The sequence below is a fragment of the Mesoplodon bidens genome, assembly GCF_964165515.1.
Source record: "Mesoplodon bidens genome assembly, chromosome: 3".
Lineage (NCBI taxonomy): Eukaryota > Metazoa > Chordata > Mammalia > Artiodactyla > Ziphiidae > Mesoplodon > Mesoplodon bidens.
In genome coordinates, this window is record NC_138178.1 from 165,490,525 (window position 1) to 165,513,401 (window position 22,877).

At 54.5% G+C, this 22,877-nt stretch overlaps 1 protein-coding gene across 5 annotated transcripts in view; it reads right to left on the reverse strand.

Moving 5' to 3' along the window:
• The window catches only part of TTC7B (tetratricopeptide repeat domain 7B), a 242,417-nt gene extending 224,554 nt beyond the window's left edge, over positions 1-17,863 (reverse strand). For all 5 annotated transcript variants that reach the window (XM_081230322.1, XM_081230320.1, XM_081230318.1 and 2 more), the window contains exon 1: positions 17,695-17,863. In XM_081230322.1, coding sequence (XP_081086448.1) covers positions 17,695-17,815 — 121 coding nt within the window. In that variant the 5' untranslated portion in view covers positions 17,816-17,863. The remainder of the gene's footprint in view (positions 1-17,694) is intronic.
• Between the last annotated feature and the right edge of the window lie 5,014 nt (positions 17,864-22,877).

Sequence of the window (22,877 nt, forward strand, 5' to 3'; positions counted from 1 at the left end):
GGGGACACGGGTTCGAGCCCTGGTCCAGGAAGATCCCACGTACTGCGGAGCAACTAAGCCCGTGCGCCACAACTACTGAGCCTGCGCTCTAGAGCCCGTGAGCCGCAACTACTGAGCCCAAGCGCCACAACTACTGAAGCCCGTGCACCTAGAGCCCGTGCTCCGCAACAAAGAGAAGCCACTGCAATGAGAAGCCCGCGCACTGCAACGAAGAGTAGCCCCCGTTCGCCGCAACTAGAGAAAGCTCGTGTGCAGCAACCAAGACCCAACGCAGCCAAAAATTATTTATTTATTTATTTATTTATTTTAAAAGATCAAGCAGCTCATGCCAGAGAAATTATGCAGAAGCTGCAAGGCTAGTGATGGAGGGGGCTCCACGGGCACTGGCCAAGGACCACACAGCTTCCCAAACAGAATCCACTATCGACAAAAGAAACAGACGTCCCCCACCCCGCTGTCATGGCCCAACCGTGTGTCCCACTACATACTGGGATCATGAGGCATAAGGAAATAAGGCACCTCGGGGCACACAAGGAAATAAATTCCCACCGTATTAAAGAATTAAATATAAAAGAGGATCAAAATGTTAAAAATAGACTTTCACTTCCAGCCAAGACGGACCGAATTTACCCTCCCATCTAAAATAAACACAAAAACAAGACAGAATATATGAAAAAAGAAAGAAAAGCAGTTTTCCAGACACTGGACACCAGGCAAGAGAGGAAAGTGATCCCAGAGAACTGGGTAGCAAACAAGGTGCACCCTACGGTTGCCTTGAGAGCTTTCCAGCCGCAACACAGAATCCCGCTACCGAAAGACTTAAATCTGAGTATCTCTTCCCCCACTTACCTATTCACACCCCCAGGCGCAGGGGAGAGCATCAGGACTGCAGAGTGGGGCCAGGGTGTACTTCCCAGGATGGGGAAGCCCAGTAGTACTATGTGAGAAACAGCTTTGCCCAGGGGCTGGATTCAACTTTCCCACAGGCATTTTTGGGGGTTTGAGGTGGCAGAAGCCAGCTTCCCAGTGACAAACAGAGAGGAAGCCTGAAGCCAAACAGAGACCACTCCCGAGGGCCCTCACCAGGAAGAGTGTGGGGAATTAGCCCCCGGCAGGGGACTCTGGTCCCCGGTTCATGTCCACAGACAGTCCCACGAGCCTCGCGGCCGGCTCGGCTCTGTGCCCAGGTGGCCCCGGCCACCCCCCCGCCCCCCAGGGAAGGAGGCGCTGTGCCCTTTGCCACTTGACGTGACCGCCCCTTCCTCACAGCCTTCTCCCCTGTGGTTAGATAAACAGCTGACACCCAGAGAGCTGATCAGATGGGGAAGAAAAAACTTGGGTTTCTACTCTGTTCAGGGAGTACTTGATATCAGTATAAAAAATCTCAACCACTCAGTTTACATGTCAATAGAGAAGCATTAGGTCTATTCAAACCATTCCTGCTGGGGCTCTAATCCAAGAGGAAAAAACAAACCCCTATTGAAGGAGGAACTGGTTTGTCCCCTTTGTTATCCAGCAAAAACAGTCAGGCTCTCCATTTCCCAGTCTCCGTATGAACTCTGAATTTCATCCCCTCGTCTCTCTGGCTTCCTGTAAATCACAGGTACCTTAATGTTTGCAGCACTTGTGACCCTCCTGCTTCCCAAAGAGTGTTGACAAGAAAACAGAGACCATCAGATAGCGTTGGGAGGAGTATAAATCGACAGGAGTGTCTACAGAGGGCAACTCAACAATACCTACAAAACAATGTACGTACCTGTACCATCCGACCCAGAACTTCCAGTTTTAGCACATTCTCCCATAGATACACGTACTCTTGAGCTCAAAGATGTACGTATAGGGATGTTTAGTTTACTACATGCAGCCCTACTGGTGATGGCAAAGGATAGGAACTACGACAGGGGGCCTGTTAAATGAATGACGGTGTACCCCAGGCAATGGGACAAACTGTGTCCATTAAACAAAGGGAACAGATCTAAACACAGCTCCGTGGTAGCCTGGCTGCACAAATGGCCCCAGGTCCTCATGCCTCCCTGAATCCACATGCTTCGTGGCCTTTCCCATTGACCCTGGGCTTGGCCACATGACTTGCTTCAACAGATATGACAGGAGCAAATCTGATGCACACAGAAGCTCAGAAAATGGTTTATTCAGTTCTACTTCCCTCTTGCTTCTCTGCAACCACCATGAGAACATGCTTGGCTGGCCTGGACCTAGGAGGCTGAAAGGTCACGTGCAACAGAGCTGAGCTGTCTCAGGTGAGACCCAGCCAGGTAAGAGCGCCCAGCCAAGGGCAGCAGCAACCCTGAGCTGACCCACGGCTGGCCACCGAGGCAGGAGCAGGCTCTGATAAGCCCAGAATCATGAAAAACAATAAAATGTGGTCGTTTTAGGCACTAAGTGTTCTGATGGTTTGTCACAGAGTAATAGATAACAACTCAAAGACAGATACAGGGGCTTCCCTGGTGGCGCAGTGGTTGAGAGACCGCCTGCTGATGCAGGGGACACGGGTTCGTGCCCTGGTCCGGGAAGATCCCACATGCCGCCGAGCGGCTGGGCCCGTGAGCCATGGCCACTGAGCCTGCGCATCCGGAGCCTGTGCTCCGCAACGGGAGAGGCCACAACAGTGAGAGGCCCGCGTACCGCAGAAAAAAAAAAAAAAGACAGATACAAAATAGGGAGTGCAGTATGTCACTACTGTGTGCAAAAGCCAAAAACCAACAATATACTTTCTTATAAATGTACAGGTACACAGAATGTTTCTGAAAGGGCGCCCAGGAATGGTCGTTTCAGTGGAAGGGCGCAGGAGGACACGGAGATGATGTAAGGAGGCAGCTACTTCCACTATAGACTCCTTTGCATTATTAGGTCTTTAATAACCATGTACATTCGTTACCTAGAAAGTATTAACTGGCTAATTTAAAAGGAAAAAAAGATGGCCCGTGTTACAGTGTACTCTGAATCTAGAGTGGCTGGTCTGGGTGCCCACAGAGGGCTTCCCACGACGTATTCCACCATCTCAGAACCATGTGAAGATGTTTTAAGTCCGCAGTTACTACTGAGAAAAGAGCACCCGCTCTCCCTGGGGCCGCCAGCCTCGCACACACACGCTCCAGGCCCTCAGCATCCTTCCAAGGCCGTGTCTCACCAGAGGGTGCCTGGACATGCTGTGCCTGCCTCCCTTCTCCTGCCAAAGTTCGAGGCATCGTCTGAGATGCATTTCAGGGTCCGCCGGGAGAAGCTTCCCCCACTCCCTCCGCCTGAGCTAACCACGTACCTCACAAGGCTCTGCACATGCAGGCACCAGCCAGCCCGCGCCAGGACGTACAGCAGCGAACGAGACAGGAGAGGCCTCTGCCCACAGGGAGCTTACGTTTCTGGACAGAGGAGACAGAGACAAACCAGAGGAAGGCCAGACAGTGGTGAGAGGTGTGCAGAGAACTAAAGCAGGGTGGCATGACAGTGAGCAAGTGTATGGCTACTTGAAGCTGGGTGGTCAGATCAGAGCCAGAGTCTCCAAGGAGAGGCGCTTGACACTTGAATGATGTAATAGTCAGCCATGCAAATGGCTGAGGGAACAGCATCCTCTGAGCTCACGTAAGGGCCCTAGGTGGGGACACAGCTGGTGTGTTCTAGCAACAGCAAGAAGGCCAGCGTGGCTGGAAAAGAGGGAATAGGTCAAGATGGGGATAGGCAGAGAGGCAGATCATGAACTTTCTCATAGACTGAGGTGAGGAGTCTGGCATTCACTCTAAGTGCAATCGCAACTCTTTGGTTGGGGGCTGGGGGTAAATGGGGGTGTGCAATGATCCGAGGTAGGTTTTGGAAAGATCCCGCTGTCTGCTGTGTGGAGAATGAACTTGGGGTTGGAGCGTGGCAGAGGCAAAGGCAGAGCCAGTTAGGTTGCTGTAGTAGTCGGGCGAGAGGTGACAGACACTTGGACAAGAGGGTAAGTGGTGAGAAATAGCACAGAGGGAGAAATCGTTTGAGTGAGACATAGTTTGGAGAGAAAATAAACCAGACTAACTAATGGAATGGACTGGAGGTATGGCAGACAGAATAGTAGCCACCCCTCGCCCCATCAAGACGTCTGTGTCCTAACTTCTGGAACCTGTGGATATGTCACCTTGCCTGGCAGAGGGGACTTTGCAGATGTGATTAAGTTAAGGATCTTGAAATGGGAGGATTCTCCTGGATTATCTGGGTGGGCACACTGGGTCCCTAGCAGAGGGAGGTAGGAGGGTCAGAGTCAGAGAAGAAGGCGTGGTGATGGAAGCAGAGTGAGAGAGACTGGAGGACACTGAACCACCGGCTTTAAAGATGGAGGTGGGGCCGCAAGCCAAGGAGTGCGGGCAGCCTGTAGAGGCTGGACAAGGCGAGGACACAGACTCCTCCCTACAGCCTCCGGAAGGAATGCAGTCCCGTCGACACTTGATTTTAGCCCAATGAGACCCATTTCCTATTTCTGACCTCCAGAACCGAAAGAAAACAAATCTGTATTGATTTAAGCCAGTAAACCTGCAGTACTTTGTTATAGCAGCAGCAGGAAACTAATGCACGAGGGTTGAGGAGAGGAGAGGATTAAAGGTAAATTCTAGATTTTAGATTGCACAGTGGAGTGGACAGTGGTACCACTTTGCCATGTACTGAGGTGAGGAAGAAAATACCCAAGAGTTCTGTGTTAACCAAGTTAAATGACACTTGATATCCAAGTAGAGAAATCAAGTCAGTGCACGAGGGTCCACATCAAAGCTGGGGGAGACTGAGTGGGAAGGACTAGGAAAGAGAGACTGAGATTAGAAGTTTCCAGAAAAAGGGAGTGGTCAAGTGGGTTCAAAGCAGCTGGAATATCCAGGAAGATAAGAGCATAAATATAACCATTACGTTTGGCAACATGGAGGCGACATCTGGAGAGGGGGAAGGAGACCTTAACGTGAGAAGGCTCGGGGAAGCCCAGGGGATACAAGCCCAGCCAGGGTGAGCAGAGGAGATGACGATTCTCCAAAGAGCCTTTGCCAAAAGGGAACAGAGAGATGAGGCAGTAATTAGACAGCGATGCAGGACTGGGAACGTTCCAATGGGAAGTCTAGGGCATGTGTGCCTCCTACAGGGCATGGTCCAGGAGAGCCAGGCAGAGAGACAAAAGAACTGATCCAGGGAGGCAGAGAGTGGACTGCAGAGGCCAATCTGGGAAGGCGAGGACGGAAGGGATTCAGAGCAAAGGGATTCAGGGCTGCAGGCCTTTGGAAGGAACTGGGGCCCCCAAGCAGGGCAGGAGGAAAGCGGGTCAACTCGGGGGGAGGAAACGAGCTGGTCTCCTGATTGTTTCTATTTCCTCAACAAAGAATGAGCCAAGGTCATGAGCGAGGGGTGACATCAAGGCATGCAGAGGACGTACAGGGTCTAAGAAGAGAAAAGAACGCGTGCGACAGACATTTTGGAAAGGGGGAACGCAGACCTACTGGAGGAGGGGCAGTGCCTTGGTGAGGTCACTGGTCACCAGGGACACATGGTCAGCAAGGTGAGGGCGTTCCTCAGCCAGACCCACAGGTAGGTAGAGCTGGGCCGAACCAGGGTAGGGACACTGTCACAGAGGAGGATGGGGAAGGAAAGGGCACACACCTTGACTAGAAAATGTGGATTACATGCCCTACACCTATTTCAGATCTAAGTCAGGTCATGTCACCCCTCCCCTCAAACCCTGCAATGGCTCCCCCCTCACCCAAAGTGAAAGCCAAGACCCTTGTAACTTACCACCTTAGCTCTGACCTCCATCCTATCGCCCTCACATTCACACGCCACCTCCAGTGCTCAGCACACAGCAGGTGTTCCATACACACTGCTGGAATGAGTCAATCAATAAGCATGTCTCCCCTCCACAGACATGGCCCAACCAAGTCCCTTAGTCTCTGGAGACACAGCACCCCTCTGCCGGGGTGCCTGGCACACAGTCGGGGCACGATGCTCACTGAGACCAGACCTCCCCGTGTCTACCTCAGGCCCCACTGCACCCCTTCCGCTATCTGTGTTTAAATTGTGACCCAGCTCGGAGGGCCCGGCTACTTTGGAACTCTTACTGACAAGCAAAGATGGCGTGAGGCAAAGGGTAAGGAGCTCAGAAGAAGCTGCAGAAACGACATTCTGGGATAGTCAGGGTCCAGGCCTCATGCCGATGCCTCCTCACATCCACACACAATGCAGAAGCTGAGGGACAGGACAGGAGAGGAAAATGTGGGAACACAAGACTATGCTTCCTCTGCACTGGCAGAGCAAACGAGTATGCTGGACACACACACACGCACACACGTGCAAGCACATGCACGCATGCACACGCACGCACACGCACGCACATGCACGCACTTCCCCTAGAAAAACGTCGTCTAAGAAAAGACAAGGTAACTTGAAAGTCATGAGCTTGGAGTTGGCCTGACCTGTCCCCAGAGCTCCGCAGGGCAGGAAGTGAGTCTAACGGGCAGGGGGGCTGTTATCAGGCCAGCCCAGAAGGCTTGGAAATGGCTCTCTCAGGAAGCCAGCCCCACACAGGCTTGTTAAACGTACACCCACACGGACTCAGCAAGCTCCTCCTGAAGACCCAAAGCCCCAATCCAGTCCTTGCCTCAAAGGGGTAGGGTCTGTAGGGAGGCGGGTACCACCAAGTCCTGTACGGTGGTGTGCAAAGACCAGCAGGGACACTCAGGAGGGTGTGAGAAGCAAGTGAGGTCTGAGGGGCCTGAGGAATTTCTCCAAGTGAGACTCCAGGCAGAAGGGTGACTGGACACCACCGGCGTGTGTGCTGGGGCAGGGCGGGGAGGCTGCCACAGGGTGTGTGGCGGCTACAACGGGCCAGGGAGACCCACTTTCCCAGGCCTCCAGGCCCAAGACTCAGTGGGGAGCTAACTGCCTTGGCCTGGTGCCTGGTGGACCAGGGAAGGGAGGGTGGCACTGACTGCAGGTCCCTGGGCTGGGCACCACCCTCCTCTCAGGGGTATCATCTCACCAACTGGACACTCCTCCAAGGCTGGCTAACTTGAGAGAACGCTGCTTCAGAACCTACAAGAGCCAGAGGGGGCAGTTCCTCAATGGAGCCCGGCCCTGCAGCAAAGGGGCTGAGCCAGCCCGAACGTGAGGAGGAAAGAGGGGTGAGGGGGGGCAGCGAGGGGACCGGAACCCCTCCCTGGGATGGGCCTCCCAGCAAGTGTCCACCCTGCAGTTGCCCAAGAAACAGGGAGAGAAGGCCACAGGCAGCCAGCCCGAACAGCGATCCATCAGCCCCAGGCGGGCCCAGGCCAGTCACGCTAGGACGACACCAAGAGGCTCAGATGTGCAACCACGCTCGGGTGGACACTCCCTCCCTGGGGGCCGCCACAGCCCAGTCCCTCCACCACCCCCAGCCCCCAGCCCAGTCTGCCAAGTCTCCATGTACTGGACTCAGCGATCTTCGCGTTCCAGGCCCTCAGGACAGGGCTGGCACCCAGGAGGTGCTCAGTAGGTGTCTGATGAGTAAGTGAATCCAAGTTAACTCCTCCAGAGCACAGGTCGAGTTGTTCGTTGAATAATTAGTTGAGTACCTACTGTGTGCCAGCCATGTGATGGGTGCTTGGGATAGAGCAGTGAACAAAAGAACAGAAGGCTGTGCCCTCCTGGGGCAGCCAGCCCAGTGGTCTCATTCATCTTCGTGTCCCCATTACCCATGGCAGCACCCCTACATCCCACCCCAGGCTCACTGGGTGCTGAATGGGTGGCTGGAAGAGAAGGCCCGAGGCACCTGTCAGACCTGGGCTGAAGCGCTTACTAGTTCTGTGACCCAGCAAACACGGGTTGTTGTCAGCTTCTCGGCACAACAAGAACCCCACCCCCACTAAGCATCTTTGCTATCACTGCTATTATTGCTGTCCTGCCCACTTCGTCCACACCCTGTAAAGGACTGAGTATCTGGAACTTTCTACCCTCCTTCCACACACAATACTCCTGATGCAGTGAGGCCGCTTGAGATAATGCTTGTGCTAGAAACGGCATTATCTTATTTGTTCCTCAAAGTAACCTTTGAGATAAAGATTGAGGCTCAGAGAAGCTAAGTAATTCACCTAAGGCCGGATGAGCAGTAAGTGTCGGACCCAGGATTTGAACCCGGATCTAACAGGGCAAAATCCACCGCTTTCTCCTGTACTAGGTTCCTTTCCTCTTTGCTAAAATACCTCCATCCGCCTAAGAGGGTGAACCACTGTCCCACTGCCCAGGACTGAGGGGGCTCCGGAACATAGGACTCTCGGTGCTAAGACCGGGAGAGGCCGCCTAAAGCCACGCCCTGCCAGGCCTCACCCACCACCCTCAGCGCCCAGTAACCCAGCTGCACCCTGTAGCCTTCAGTGACGCTGTCGCTGCTCTCCTCAGGCCGCAGGTGACACTGTCCCACCACTTGGACAATCATGTCTCAGTGTGGTCCGGGAACTCCCTGCACCACCATCCCCCGGGGGCTGGTTAACAACCCTGTTCCCTGAACCCGACGCCACCAAGACTTCCCGAAGCAGAAGCTGGGACCCAGCCTGGGACTCCGAGTTACTAAGCAGCCCCAGGTGAGTCAGCTGCCCAGAGGCTGAGGGACTGCCCAGAGCGGGAAGCTTCCTGTGGCTGGTGACCGGCTCGCGCTACTTCTTCTGGTGCAGCGTCCCCCGCCCGGCTCCACAGGCGGTGCTCCTTAAATGCTAAGAATGCTGGCTGAGGGCAGGGGCTTTCAGACATGCCTGATGACACACATCACCGGAGGCTCAATTTTGAAATGCAGATTTCCAGTCTGCATCTTGGACGGAGAATCGCCACCCTAGAGGAGAGGTCTGGCAATCCATAATGTCCGAGCTCCCTTAATTCGGTGCAGCTCAGAGCGTGTCCGTGGACCAGCAGCACTGGCAAAACCTGGGAGCTTATAAAGAGTGCAGAAGCCTAGGTCCTGACCCAAACGGCTGCATCAGAATCACCGGGTGTGGAGCCCTACAAACTGGGTTCTAAAAAGCCGGCTCGGTGATTCTTTGATCTGAAAAGTTCAGAGAAATATCAGTGTAGAAGAATGGAACTAGAGTCGTAAGTGGGCTGGGGTCCTATTCTACGAACATCTCCAAGCCTCGGTCTACTCGTGCCCTGAATGGGAATCGCAGCCCCGACCCCACTCCCCAAGTGGCTGTTGTGATGAGTAACCGGGGTCCACGTAAAAGTTCATGCTCAGAATCCAGCACGCAGCTGAAGCTCAGCAAATGCTTGTTCATTCTCCCTCCTTACTGGCACTGTTTTAACACCCATGAAGTCGGGAAAACTAAGGTTTCAGTGGTTCAAGTAATGTGCACAAGGTCAGTCAGAGGGAAAATACCTGGGGATTCGGACTCCATGTCTCGCAGGCCCGTGAAAGGCCAAAAAAACATCTGTTCTGCCTGGTGCTGACACCTCCACCACGTGCTGTGCTTGATGAACAGGGACAGACACACCTGGGGGGCAGCAGGGTCTGAGGCCACACCACCAGGTATCCTGTGGCTGCGGCTGCCCTTTATAGTTTACGTGGCTCTCATCTCACCCGCCTGCCAAACTCTGCTCAGTCTCATCTTGGTGGCTGACGGGGATGGTTTTGAGACGTCTCAGAAGACCTCTTCCTATTTGCAGCAACATGGATGGACTTGGAGGGCATTACGCTAAGTGAAATAAGTCAGAGAAAAACAAATACTGCATGATATCATTTATATGTGGCATCTAAACAATACAACAGGGGGCATCCCTGGTGGCGCAGTGGTTAAGAATCCACCTGCCAGTGCAGAGGACACGGGTTTGAGCCCTGGTCCGGGAAGATCCCACATGCCACGGAGCCACTAAGCCCGTGTGCCACAACTACTGAGCCTGTGCTCTAGAGCCCATGAGCTGCAACTACTGAGCCCATGCTCCGCAACAAGAGAAGCCACCACAATGAGAAGCCCGTGCACCGCAACACAGAGTAGCCCCCGCTCACTGCAACTAGAGAAAGCCCGTGTGCAGCAATGAAGGCCCAACACAGCCAAAAGTGAATAAATAAATTTATTAAAAAATAAAAATAAAAATTTTTTTAAAGAAGCAGACTCACAGATATAGAGAACAAACTAGTGATCACCAGGTTGGGGGAGGGGGCAATACAGGAGTGGGGGAGTGGGAGGTACAAAGTATTGGGTGTAAGATAGGCTCAAGGATGTACTGTACAACACGAGGAATATAGCCAATATTTGTAATAACTGTAGATGGAAAGTAAATTTTCCAATTTGTATAAAAATTCAAAGTTAAAAAGAAAAAGACCTCATCCCTCTTCCTGGCTCCTCAGATGGGAAGCAATGGCTTTCACACAGGTCAAAGGTCTGGAACCCTCCACCACCTGCCAAGCACAAGGTCACCCAGAGGGACAGGAATCCACCCACTTGAGGGCAATGTGAATCAGGAGCGAAGGCCCTCTGGGTGCAGCCTGGTGCAAAGCCGGCCGGCGGCAGGTGCTCTGGGTAAGCGAAGAAGTGCACCAGTTAGAACGCCTTCAGCAGCAAGTAATGACTGAACACCCGACTCAACAAGGCTTCAACAAGAAGGCGTTTATTATCTCAGGTAACAGGAAGTCCAGGGAAGGACCGCTGCAGGCGTGGGGCGTCAGCAGCTCGGCAGCATGAGCAGGCTCTCCCTGTGTCTCTGTGTCCCCACCCTCCGTAACCCACGGAGCCCCCTCACTCCTGAGCCGAGTGCCTCCTGGCACAAAATGGCTGCAGCTCCACGTCTCAAGAGTATGAACCATTTCCAGGGCAAGAAGAGAGAACGTTCTTCTTCCCTCTTAAGCATGTACGTCACTCTTAAGCATAAAGAAATCCTTCCCAGAAGCCCCCTCCCACAGCAGATGTCTCTGATGTCTCATGGGCTGGAGCTGAGTCACATGCTCATGCCTCAACCAATGACAGGCAAGGGAGTAGACCCTTGGGGCCAAGGCCCACCTATCATAAAACACATGGCCCTCAGAGGGGCCGACAGCTGAACAAAATCAGGGCTCAGTTAGGAAGAAGCAAAATGAGTGGAGGCGGAGAATGCTGGATGGACACCATCAACCCCACAGGTAAACACCAGTCCCCGCAGCGCAACACCCCGCAGGGACGGGGTCATCACCTGTACCTGGGCCTTCACATCCATTTTGGAAGGCCCTCAGCCTTGCTTCCTGAAAGACCGGTTCCAACCGGTCAGGAGCCTACCCTGGTGAAAGTCTGCGGGCCACTTGGACACAGCACACCCAGTGCGGGCGAGGAGGCTGGCGGCCCACTAAAGCAGGAGCACGCCTTCTGTCCTGCAGAAGGACCACCACAGTGGGCAGACCAGGCACATGCCCAGCAGACAGTGTGGGGAAGGGGAAGCGGCCCTGAGCGGGGAGGTGGGAGACGGCAGCACCCACCACGAGACAGCCCATGCTACCTCTGCTGTCTAAGGGCTTACTCTGTGCAGGCCCCGGGCTAAAAGCACTTCCAGGTGCTCTTTGGCTTATTTATTTTGTTCTGTTCTCATGTGGTCCTTCTGGCCACCTTACCAGTTTAGCACTGTCATTACAGGTTCATGATCCCTTGTCCATAATTTCCAAAATCCAGACCTCTCTACAAACCAAAAGCTGGGTTTTGTCGTTAACTTACTGGGCAGTTAAACTGAACCAACATAAGGTTATTTGGAGTCTATTTATCCCTTTTGCAATGACTGTTGATACGTTTTGACGCAGAAATACTGCCTGCTTTCTCATGAAGCACTGCCGCTAACTCCAGGGGGAGTGTCACGTAATGTCCAGTAAATACACTGCACTCTGAAAAATTCTGCATCCTGAAACACAACTGGCACCAAGGGTTTCAGAAAAGGAATTTTGGACGTGTGTCCCCACTTTACACATGGGGTTTCACAAGGCAGAGTAACACTCTGACCCGGGGTCCAGACCTCTGACCCACTCTGCTCACCTCTGCCATCGCCGGCTGGTGGCTTTAAGGAAGACACCTCTCTCTCTCTGGGCCTGTTTTCTCATCTATAAGATGGGGAGGTTGGACTAGACCAGTGGGTTTCAAATGTGGTTTTTTAAAGCACATTAGCCCTTCCTTCAAAGGAAACTTTAAGGGAAAATGTACCCGCTCCAGTGAGTGAGGCCTGCCCACCTGGTCACCAGGGTGCTTTCTCGACAGGACAGTGTGAAAACTGCTATCCCATGTGATCGCTCAGGGCCCATCTGGTTCTAACTCTCTGTGGTTGTCTTCTCAGAGGCAAACAGCCTTTTCTGTGAGGGAAGGACAGCTAGGAGGAACCTGAACCAGACCTTGACAGATGGCTAGGCTTCTGACCTGCAGAGAGGACTCTGGAGCCCAATAGCTTGAGCACAGGTGAGAGATGAAAAGCAAGGGGAGCGAGAAGGTCCAGGAGGCCAAACCAGCCAACGGAGGGGCCCTGCGCACCCAGGGGATGGGAGGTCAGGCTGGAAAGGCTGGCTGGCCAAGCGGATGGATGTCGGGTATCCTCCTTCCTCTCCACTCGGAGCCTGAAATTTCTGTGCCCTGGAGTCGGGGGGTGGGGGTGGGGGGGGCGTGGAGGAGGAGCTGAGCAGTCCCAGCCCCACTGTGTGGAGCCACAAGGTCACAGTGTTTCTGCCCTGACCGCAGCGACCACGTGAGCCCCAATGCCTAGCTCAGAGCCACCCATGTGCATTGTGGAATAAGTGAATCTTCTGGATCCAAAAATCAGGACGTGTGGTCTGCCACAAAGGCATGTCCTTCAGAGGACAGCAGGACAGAGCATTTGAATGCAGGACGCTGGCCCGGGAAGGCTAGGAGGGAGCGTCTCCTAAGTTTCCTTCCCCTGTGTCTGGGGGCTTCCCAAGAGTCTGCTGTACCCCAGGAGTGTCCAAAGAAGCCATTCCTACACGCCAGGGCTACCTTCTCACCCCGCTGCAGGCTCTCAGATACACCTCAGCCTTGTTTCCTAAGAAGCCCCTCGGGCGGGCAGAGGGGCCCCCCATCCACCAGTACCTCTCCGCCTCTCTGGGAAACCTCCAGGGGCCTGAGCGAGCCCGGCCCTCCTCCAAAAGGGGAAGCCACAGTGCCACCGTGCCCTCCTTCAAACCACAGGAATAGCAGCTATTGGCAAAGGCGAGAACCTCACTCTCACTCAAAGGTCTAAGTATATTTCGTAACCAAACTCTGCCCCCGCTAAATATTCTTTGTTTCAGGCACCACTTCCCTACCTACCCCTCACCAAGAGGTAATTAAAGTGACCCCAAATCACACCTAACCAGAAGGGCGATGGTCCCTTCAAGGAGACGCTATGATTAGGGCCTAATTGCTCTAAGTGAGCTCAGCAACTGAGCCCGTCTGAGAAGCTGAGCAGCCTGGGGAAGTGGGGAGAGGCCGACACCGCCTCAGAGCGAGCGGCTGTCTTTCGGGGCGGGTGAAGGCTCCAAAAGGCCCGTTACTGAAGTACGCGGAAGTCCTGACCAGGCAGAGCTCAGGTGTGTCATCTCAAGGTCTCCCACACTTTTTCCCAACCAGGTGATAGCCAGGACCTGGCCTGCCTTGCCCAGGGTCATGCTGAGCCAGCAGGAGGGAGTGCACACCAGTGTTTTGCATATACCAAGTTTAACATATATCAACTCATTTCATCCTCACAGCCACCCTGATGGGTTAGGTATTATTAACCCTATATTACTGATGAGGAAACACAGGCTCAGAGATGTTAAGTAACTGGCTCAAGGTCACCCAGCCAGCCAGAGTCCGAACTGAAGCCCAGGGGCCAGATCACTGTACTTTCTCACACAGCAGTGAACCTAGCCACTAGAGTTAGGAGGCTAGAGGGTGACCACCTGGGGACAGAAGGCAGCTGGGACTGCCCTCCCAGGGCCAGGGCTGACCTGTGAGCTGACAAGAAGCCGATGTGCGGTTCTCCATGTTCACCCCTGACCCCTTGGGCGGCCACGCCATCTCCAGGCCAGGGCCCCTCCCGCTTCCCTGTGCCCACCCATCCCCTGCAGGTCGGGGGTGGGGCCCGAGAGTGTGCGCTCCTCACATGCTCCCAGACGATGCCCATGCTGCTGGACCCCTGACCACACTTGAGGTAGCAAGAGCCTGGGCTTGAGTGGACTCTCCCACCCCCCTTAGCCTGTATGTATTCCCATCCCCACTCTCTTGCTGGAACTCATCAGGGCCTGGCATTTAGCTGCCACACATTTTGGCTCCTTGAGATGGAGTGATCAAAAGCAGTGACTGCAGTGGGGTATGAGGCAGAAAAGGAACTTCTGGGCTCTGTTTCCAGCTTGGCATTGGCCCTTTTCTTCCTTATACACCTCTTGGCAAAACTATCTAAACCAATTTATCTCACAGGAGTCAGGCTGGAGCAGCAGGCTCTGAAAGTGTCTGCTACTTACCGGCCTCCATGGGGAGGGGCTGCCATGCCCTGAGCACAGACGCTGAGGTGCTGAGCCTCAGCGGAGAGGCTCGCTGCAGGCGGGGAGCGGCGAGAACGAGTGACTCTCCTGCTCAGAAGCTTCCCGGGGCTCCCACATCACTCAGAGAAAACCCAGAGCCTTAACCATGACCCACGAGGCCCCATGCCATCTGGCCCTGCCGTCCCTCTGCCCTCACCAGGCTTCTGCCCTTGAAGTCCCCTCCCTGGAACACACTCCACCAACTTAGCTCTTATCTCGGATGCTGCCTTCCCGTGGAGGCCTTCCCCGGCCACCCGTTTAAACGAGCCCCACCCCCATCCCACCCCAAAGCACTTTTCCTTCTTCCCCTCTTTATTCTTCTCATACCACTTACCACCATCGGACATCCTGTACATTTTACTTCATGATTTTATTTATCTGTCTCCCTGCCCCTTCCCTACTAGAATGTGGGTGTCATAAGGGCAGGGATGTTTGTCTGATGTGGTCACTGGTAGATCCCGTGCCTAAAACAGTGACTAGCACATGGGCAAGTACTCAGTTTTTGGGGAATGAAGGAATAAGTGAATGAATGAAGGGCCTGCCTACTAAGGTGTGAGGCTCTGTGGCTAGCCCTGGGAGTCTTTAGACTCCTTTGAATCTCGTAACAACCCCTACAAGGTAAGTCTTTTAATCCTCATTCTAAGACGAAACAACTGAGGCTCCGAGTGGTTAGGTAATTTGACCAAGGTCACAGAGTTAGGAAGTGGCAGGTCCAGGACTCAGGCACTGGTCTGGCTGGTTCCAAAGACTGTGCCCTTTTCTGCCTGTGGTTGCCTTCCAGGTAAATGTCTTAGTATGACAAACATGACATTAACTCGCTGTCCTTATTCTAAACAGCAAATGTTTTAGCTTAGGGATTTTGCCAAATCTGACCAAAACTTGAGGTCTAGTGCACCCAGGTGGGTCTGGTGCCCCCAAAGCCAGGAGGAAGTCCCACTGCCAGTCAAGGGAGCCCCCATCAGCCAAAGAAAGGGAAAGACCCTCCTACAAGCACTTCTCTGAACCCCAAAGGAAAGCCACAATAATTCTGTTTTGTTTCATCCTTTTTCTTTTTTTTTTTTTAATCTTCCTGAGCAATCTCTTTGACCTTTTCTAGTCTGTGTGACCTTTGGCCATCAATGGCTGCTGCTTACCACGTGGGTTCTGGGGCAGAAATCTCTCTCTCATGAGTCTCCCCAAACCAAACTTGCACATAGGCCCATGGACCACAGTGCCCCGTACAACCTGCTCCCCCCGCAAGCCCCATTAATGACTGTGGCTTAGATTCTAGGGACCAAGCCTTGGAAAGGGAGCCAAGCCTCGAGGGGCCATGAAGGTAAGATCGGCTCAAGCCACTGCAAGCCCATCTACCCTCTCATTCCAGAGACCACCATAGTTTGAGTTACCCCACCTCCCCTACCCATCATTCTCAGTCACATGATCTTGTCTGTTTTCTTCAAATCACTTCTCACTATCTGAAGCTACCTGGTTTACTGTGTCCCTATTTGCTTACCATCTGTCTCCTCAGAGGAGGTAAGCGCATGACGGTAGAAGCTTGGTCAGTGCTATTCACCACTGTTGATGCCTGGCACATGTGGGCATGCAAATATTGGTTGAATGAGTAAATAAAGCAGGAAACAAGTGGGTTCTGAAGGGAAAAACCAGGGGGCTCACAAATGAACTGACTTAATCCTAAGATCAACCTGCCCTGAAGGTATCACATGCCCACACAGCTGGGAAGTGACAAAGTAGACCCAGGATTGTCGAACTCTGAAGAAACAAGAAAACTTTGCAGGTATGGGGAAGAGAGGCAAGAGGGCAAGCTCGTGACCCTTACAGGGACAGCAAGGTCAGGCTGCCACTGGGGCCCAGGGGACTGAACACCTTTTCCTCAAATGCTCGCTTAACTGAGAAGAGTCAGCATGTTCCACATGCCCCTGCTATGATCATGGCACCTGCATCTGCCCAGGAAATACCGGCCCAAAGCAAGGTACCACAGTTGAGAGTGCACAAAACCAAGTTCTTATTTTGAGGCGCTGATACCATAAAAGGCACAAATATAAACCATTCCTGAAGAGGACACACGACATCCCTCTCCATTTCTGGGTAGTTTGAGGCGAGAAGGTTGAAAACAGTGTGGCGGTCCTTTTTCAGAACAGTGTCATTTATTCATTCTTTCATTCATTCATTTGTTCAGCCAACATGTGCTCACCCAGCCTCAGGAAGCCTGAGATGAAATGTGACAAAACCTCTGCCCTCTCACCAGTCCATTGGTGCCTGCGGTTTTGGCGGGCACTAAAAGACAAGCAAATATTAAGGATACTTGCTTCCAAAACAAATAAGGACACGTGGAGCTGTGCTCTGAAATGGGATTTTGGATGCAATTTTGATTCCATTGGGTATGAGGACCAGTTGAGTCAACCGGGTCATAGACTAACTCCAGGCACCAGGTTCCTACTCCTTGGATCTCTCCGACCCCCTCTTCCCCTAGGCCCCAAGCCCCTCACACACCCAACTCCATTTCCCAACATTCTTCAACCACATTGCCACCTCTCTCCACAATATTCTCCCTCCTGACTCCCCTGACTCTATTTCCCCCATATTCCCAAACCCGACCTCCCTAGATCCACAGCTTCGACATCCTACCCTCTGGACCCCGGGACACATCTCAACCCGACTTCCACCACCACCCCCCACACACCCCAAGCCTGGGCTTCCACCTGGAGCCCCTTGAACGCCATCTGTTTACAGAGCATATTTCCCAGGGGTCTCTGCTCACCACTTCCATTCGCAGGACCCCCGTAAATACATCGTGACTCCGAGTACACCATACACACACCCTGGATCCCCATACATCCACACCCGAGTCCTGAGGACGCACCCTCCCCCCATCACCTCCAACTTCTCAGAGCCCCTAGGCCGGCCCCTGACCCCCTGGGACCCCAGTACAGCAGCCGACTCCGAGACACCCACCCCCTGACTCCGCAGAAGCCCGTCCTGCACGCCGGAACTCTGGGACGCCCGGCACAAGCCCTCGGCCGCAGGACGCCCCCACCGCGCCGCGCCGCGGACCCCGGGTTCCCGAGGCCCTGGCCCCGCCGCGCACATCTCCGGGCGCAGCGCCCTCGTGACCCGGCCGCGCCCCTGCCCGCGTCCCGCCGCGCCTCGGGGCCCCGGCCCGGCGATCGGCGGAGGCCGCGGCGCCTCCAGCAACCCAGGCCGGAGCTCCCGGCGCGTACCGTTGGCGATGAGCTTGGCCGACAGCTGCTTGACGAGCTCGGGGATCCGCTCCCACTGGCACTCGGAGCGGCAGCGCTCGATCTCCGTCTCCAGCCGCGAGCCCGCCTTCCTGGTCGCCATCGCGGCCTGGCCGGGCCCGGCCAGCCCCCGCGCAGGCCCCGCAGGCCCCGCCGCCGCCGCCCGGGCGCCCCCGTCGCCGCCTCCCGCTGCCGCCGCGGGCTCGGGCTCCGGCTCCCGGCTCCCGGCTCCGCGGCGTAACGGGAGCGCCGGCTGGGGAAGGGGCGGGGAGGCGGGCGGCGGCGGCTGGCGCGGCGGGGCCCCGGGCGCCGCGAGGAGCGGCCCCTACCGGCCAGGGCTGGAGCCGCAGCGCGGGCCCGGGTCGGGGCCGGGGCCGGGGCCGGGGCGAGGCCCGGGCGGGGGGGAGGGGGAGGCGCGAGGAGGGGCGAGGTGCGGCGGAGGCCGGGTCGGGGAAGGAGGCCCGGGAACGGGACCTGGAGGGGGCCTGGGGCTGGGGTCCAGATTCGAGGGGGAGGGCGTGGAAGAGAGAGTTGTTGAGGAAGAGCAGGGGATGTGGTGGTAGGGGTCTGGCCGAATGGGGGCGTGGAGGACGGAGACCCGGGAGGAAGGGAGGGAGCGAGGCAGAGACTGGGAGCCCCGCAGACCCTCAGGAATAGGGCCTAGAAAGGGCAGTGACCCTGAGGACGGTCACGGGCCAGGCCGGAGTAGTGGGCCTGGGATATGAGGTGGGTGTGACGGGGAGGCCTGCCTGAGCCTGCCGTGCCATCTCAGGTTTCTGGGAGATCCCTCTGGGCCTGGCTTGGCCTGTGCCCCTTAGCAGGCCCCCTCTGCCCCAGGCAGCCTTCGCCCCACCCAGTTCGAGGTGGGTGGAGACTCATCCCTCTCAGGCAGGCTCAGCACCTGCCCAGGGCTCCATCAGTGTCTGTTCAGGCGAGTTGGATTGAGCCGGGCAAGGACTGCCAGCTCAGATGTCAGCTCCCTTGCCCTCTGAGGAGGATGGAGAGTCTGCAGTGGGGTTTCCTTGTCTTGGCCTTGCAGACAGAGCTGAGGGCCGGTGTCCAAACTGTGCCTTCTTTCAGTTATCCGATAACTATGTGGTCATCACCTACTACGGCTAGGTCCTGTTGCAGGTGCTGGGGATACAGCAGAAAACTAACAAAACACCTGCCTTGGTTACATTCCAGGCAGGGGAATAAATAAGCAAAATAAAGTAGTAAATCAGAAGGTAAAAATGGTTAACTGAAAGAACAGAGCAGCGTCCAATGGGGAGAATAAAGCATTGACAGGGTGGTAAGAGATGGCCTCCTTGAAGTGACATTGGACAAAAGCTTGAAGAAGGTGAGAGAGACCGTCTCTGGGCAGAGGGTACCGCAAGTACAAAGGCCCTGGAGCCTATTTAATAAGTTGGGGGAACAGGAAAGAGACCCAAGTGGCTGGGGTAGAGAAAGGGAGGGGGTCGAAGCGGGAGAGCTCAGAGGTGGGAGTCAGAGCTGAGTTCATGTTGGGCCTGCAGACCATTATGGAGACTTCGGCTTTTCCTCTGGTGAAATGGGGCATCCATGCAGACTTTTAATGAACGTCATGACGTGACCTACATTTTAGGAATACCCCTGTGGCTGCAGGGCTGAGAATACTGCCAGTAGTTCAGGAGGGAGATGGTGGTGGATGGACCAGGGTGATAGCTGTGGCAGTGGTGAGAGGGTCGGATTCTGGATACGGCGTTTGAGGATGGAGCTGGTAGTCTGGAATGTCAGGTATGAGGAAGCGCCAAGTCACAGTCAACATCATCCCTTCCAGGGGTGCCTTACTCTAGCTTTCCAGGAGTTCTTACCTGCAGGTTCGTCTCTCACCCCCTCAGCAGCCCTGGGGCTGTTCTTGGAAAGAAAAGACATGGACCCCAGTCAACCAAGGGTGAAGCTGAAACTCAGATATTCAGAGATGTGAGGAAGGCAGATCTGGAGATGCCTTCTGATGTGACCGGCATAACCTCAGGCACCTGCAAGGACCTATGAGGTGATGAAGGTTGGCCTGAGGAGCCTCAGATGCTATGGACAGCTCAAGGAGAGGGGAAATAGAATGTCAAAGTTTCAACAGAGGTCCCTTTGGGGGCTTGGATTCTTTCGTTTCACCAAGAGGAAATGGGAAGAGAAGTAGAAGGAAGCTCCACAGGAGGTATTTCCACCACCATCCTCCACCCCGGACGCTCAGATTCTCCTCTTAGCACGGAGGTGTTTCTCCAGATGCTTGCACAGGATGTCCTCTCCCCTCTGGTCCAGGAGGGAAATGCCTGTGCATTCTTTGAGACCCAAGCCAAGGGTCACCAAGAAGCCTTGCTCAACATCTGACAGATCCTGTGTGATCCCACAGTAGTTGCTCTTTCCCTCTGTGATAGGGCTTCTTTTTTTTTTTTTTTTTTTTTTGCAGTACGCGGGCCTCTCACTCTTGTGACCTCTCCCGTTGCGGAGCACAGGCTCCGGACACGCAGGCTAAGCAGCCATGGCTCACGGGCCCAGCCACTCCACGGCATGTGGGATCTTCCCGGACCGGGGCACCCGTGTCCCCTGCATCGGCAGGCGGACTCTCAACCACTGCGCCACCAGGGAAGCCCCGATAGGGCTTCTTATAACAAACTCTGTCATATAATGACTGATGTTTATATTGCCTCAGTTGCCACACTGTAAGGTATATTATTGGTGTCCATCTCTCCGCTCCCCCGCCAGCTGATAAGTTCCAGAGACAAGGCCTGTGTCTTCATGAGGGCAGAGTAGACCTTGACCCTTGACTCAGCATGTGCTGCCCGGGCAGTGGCATCAAATAGTTCCTGCCTTCCCCGCCAACAGTTCCTCAGCTATAATACTACCCTGTAGAGTTGATTGTGAATTAAATGAGGAAATACAGGTAAGGCACTTAGAAGGGTGTTGATAGACCATAAGAGTGCAATAAATGTGCCCTGACATTCCGTGTCTCTGTACCCCTTGCACCCAGTGTAGGCTCTGGCACAGTGTAGGAGCTTGAATGAAAGAGTGAATGAATGAATGAATGAATGAATGGACGAGGCTGGAGATCTCCAAGGTCGAGAATCAGCCTGCAGATGTTTTCCTTCAGGATTTAACACAACAATAATAAGTGACTACACTTGAGGCTTCCACCTTCACAGCAGGCCGTCCTGGAAGTGACCGACACCCACCAGCGTACCCTTCTGACCATCTGCCTGAGCGCTGAGTTTGCTGGGATATGGGGGTTGGGAGCAGAAGCTGATAAACATTGTCAGCCTGACAGTTGGGCTCCTTGGTCTCTGGGCTCATTCCCACATCTGCGATGGTTTTTGATCCTCACCTGTTGTCCGGCTGCTCTGGCAGCTGCCACAGCAACCCTGGAGATATACAGGTGATCACAGGGGGAGAACATCCCCAAATGGTTTTCCAGGTGAGTTTACCTGCAGGCGGCACTCAGGGAACCTCAGTAGTAGGAAGTCGTTCGTGCTAATAATAATAATTAAGCCGACATCTTTTTTCTAGGTATTGCTGTTACAGGTTTGACAGGGATGTGAAAAATCACAGCCTGTGGGCTGAATCCAGCCTTGAGGCCTGGCAATGGCTGGCAGGAAAGGAGCTAAGTGGAAGATGGCTCAGGAAGTCTGACTCCAGGATAATTCCTGCAGGAGAGCTGGCTTGCCAGGAGCCATGGAGACTGGCTAAATGTTCAGAGCAAAGGTCAATGCAAATGGGGATGCCTCGGTGGTCTGGAAACGTCCCAGTCCTCTTCCCCCAAAAGCCTGGGCCCCCTGGACAACTAGAATAAGGCAAACAGGGCTTCCCTGGTGGCGCAGTGCTTGAGAGTCCGCCTGCCGATGTAGGGGACGTGGGTTCGTGCGCCGGTCCAGGAAGATCCCACATGCCGCGGAGCGGCTGGGCCAGTGAGCCATGGCCGCTGAGCCTGTGTGTCCGGAGCCTGTGCTCTGCAACGGGAGAGGCCACAACAGTGAGAGGCCCGTGTACCGCAAAAAAAAAAAAAAAAGAATAAGGCAAACAAACTATACTTCAATTAAAAAAAAAAAACAAACCCACAACTAGAATAGGGCAAGTGGTAAGCAGAGGGGAGAGGGCTTGAGAAAGGAGGCAGGCTGGGGAGGGGCGGGGGAGCCCCATGGAAAGAAAGAGACTCGAGTGAACAGGGGCCGGGCCTTTGCCCTTGTGCCTCCCTCGGCCTGGAAGACCCTTCCCACATATCCACGTGGTCCCCTCCCTTCATCTAGGTCCCTGACCCAAGGCCACCTCCTTAGAGGGACCTTCCCGACCACCCGATCCAAACCCACTCCCTGTCCTTCCCTCCACTCTCTGTCCCCTTACTCAGCTATAGGCTTCTGCTTGACACCGCCTGATTCATATTTATTCATTTAGTGTTTGTCTGCCTCCCTCACTAGAATGTCAGCTCCATGAGGGCAGGGATTTTGGTGTGATCTTGTTCACTGCTGCATCCCCAGCACTGAGAATGGCGCCTGGCACGTAGTAGAGACATAGTAAATATTTGTTGAATGGCTGAATGAGTAGAAGGAAGGTGGTGGGGCTGGAGTTGTACTCCAGGCAGACAGGCCCACAGTCAAGTGCAAATCAGCTTGCTGAAGCATATGGGTCAGGTTTGAGGGGGAGGTGGAAATCCGGAAAGAGGAGATGACAAGGGGCCTCAGTGTGCTAACAGAATAATCGCTGCTAACCTTTGACCTCACCATGCCAGGCAGCAGCCCTGTCACCTGGCTACCTGAGCGGGGAGACTCCCCAGAGCCCAGGGTGTGTGAGCCACGTGTGCTCGGTGAGCCCTGTGGGCGGGCACTACAGCAGTGCTTGTGACGAACTGGGAAACCAGCCACAGTGCTCATGCTTGAGACATGATAGCTGCAGTGCCTTTGGGTGTCTTTAATTATGAAGTTTTTGACACCTACAAAAACATATAATTGGGCTTCCCTGGTGGCGCAGTGGGTGAGAGTCCGCCTGCTGATGCAGGGGACGCGGGTTCGTGCCCCGGTCCGGGAAGATCCCACATGCCGTGGAGCAGCTGGGCCCGTGAGCCATGGCCGCTGAGCCTGCGCATCTGGAGCCTGTGCTCCGCAACGGGAGAGGCCGCAACAGCGATAGGCCCGCGTACCACAAAACAAAAACAAAAACAA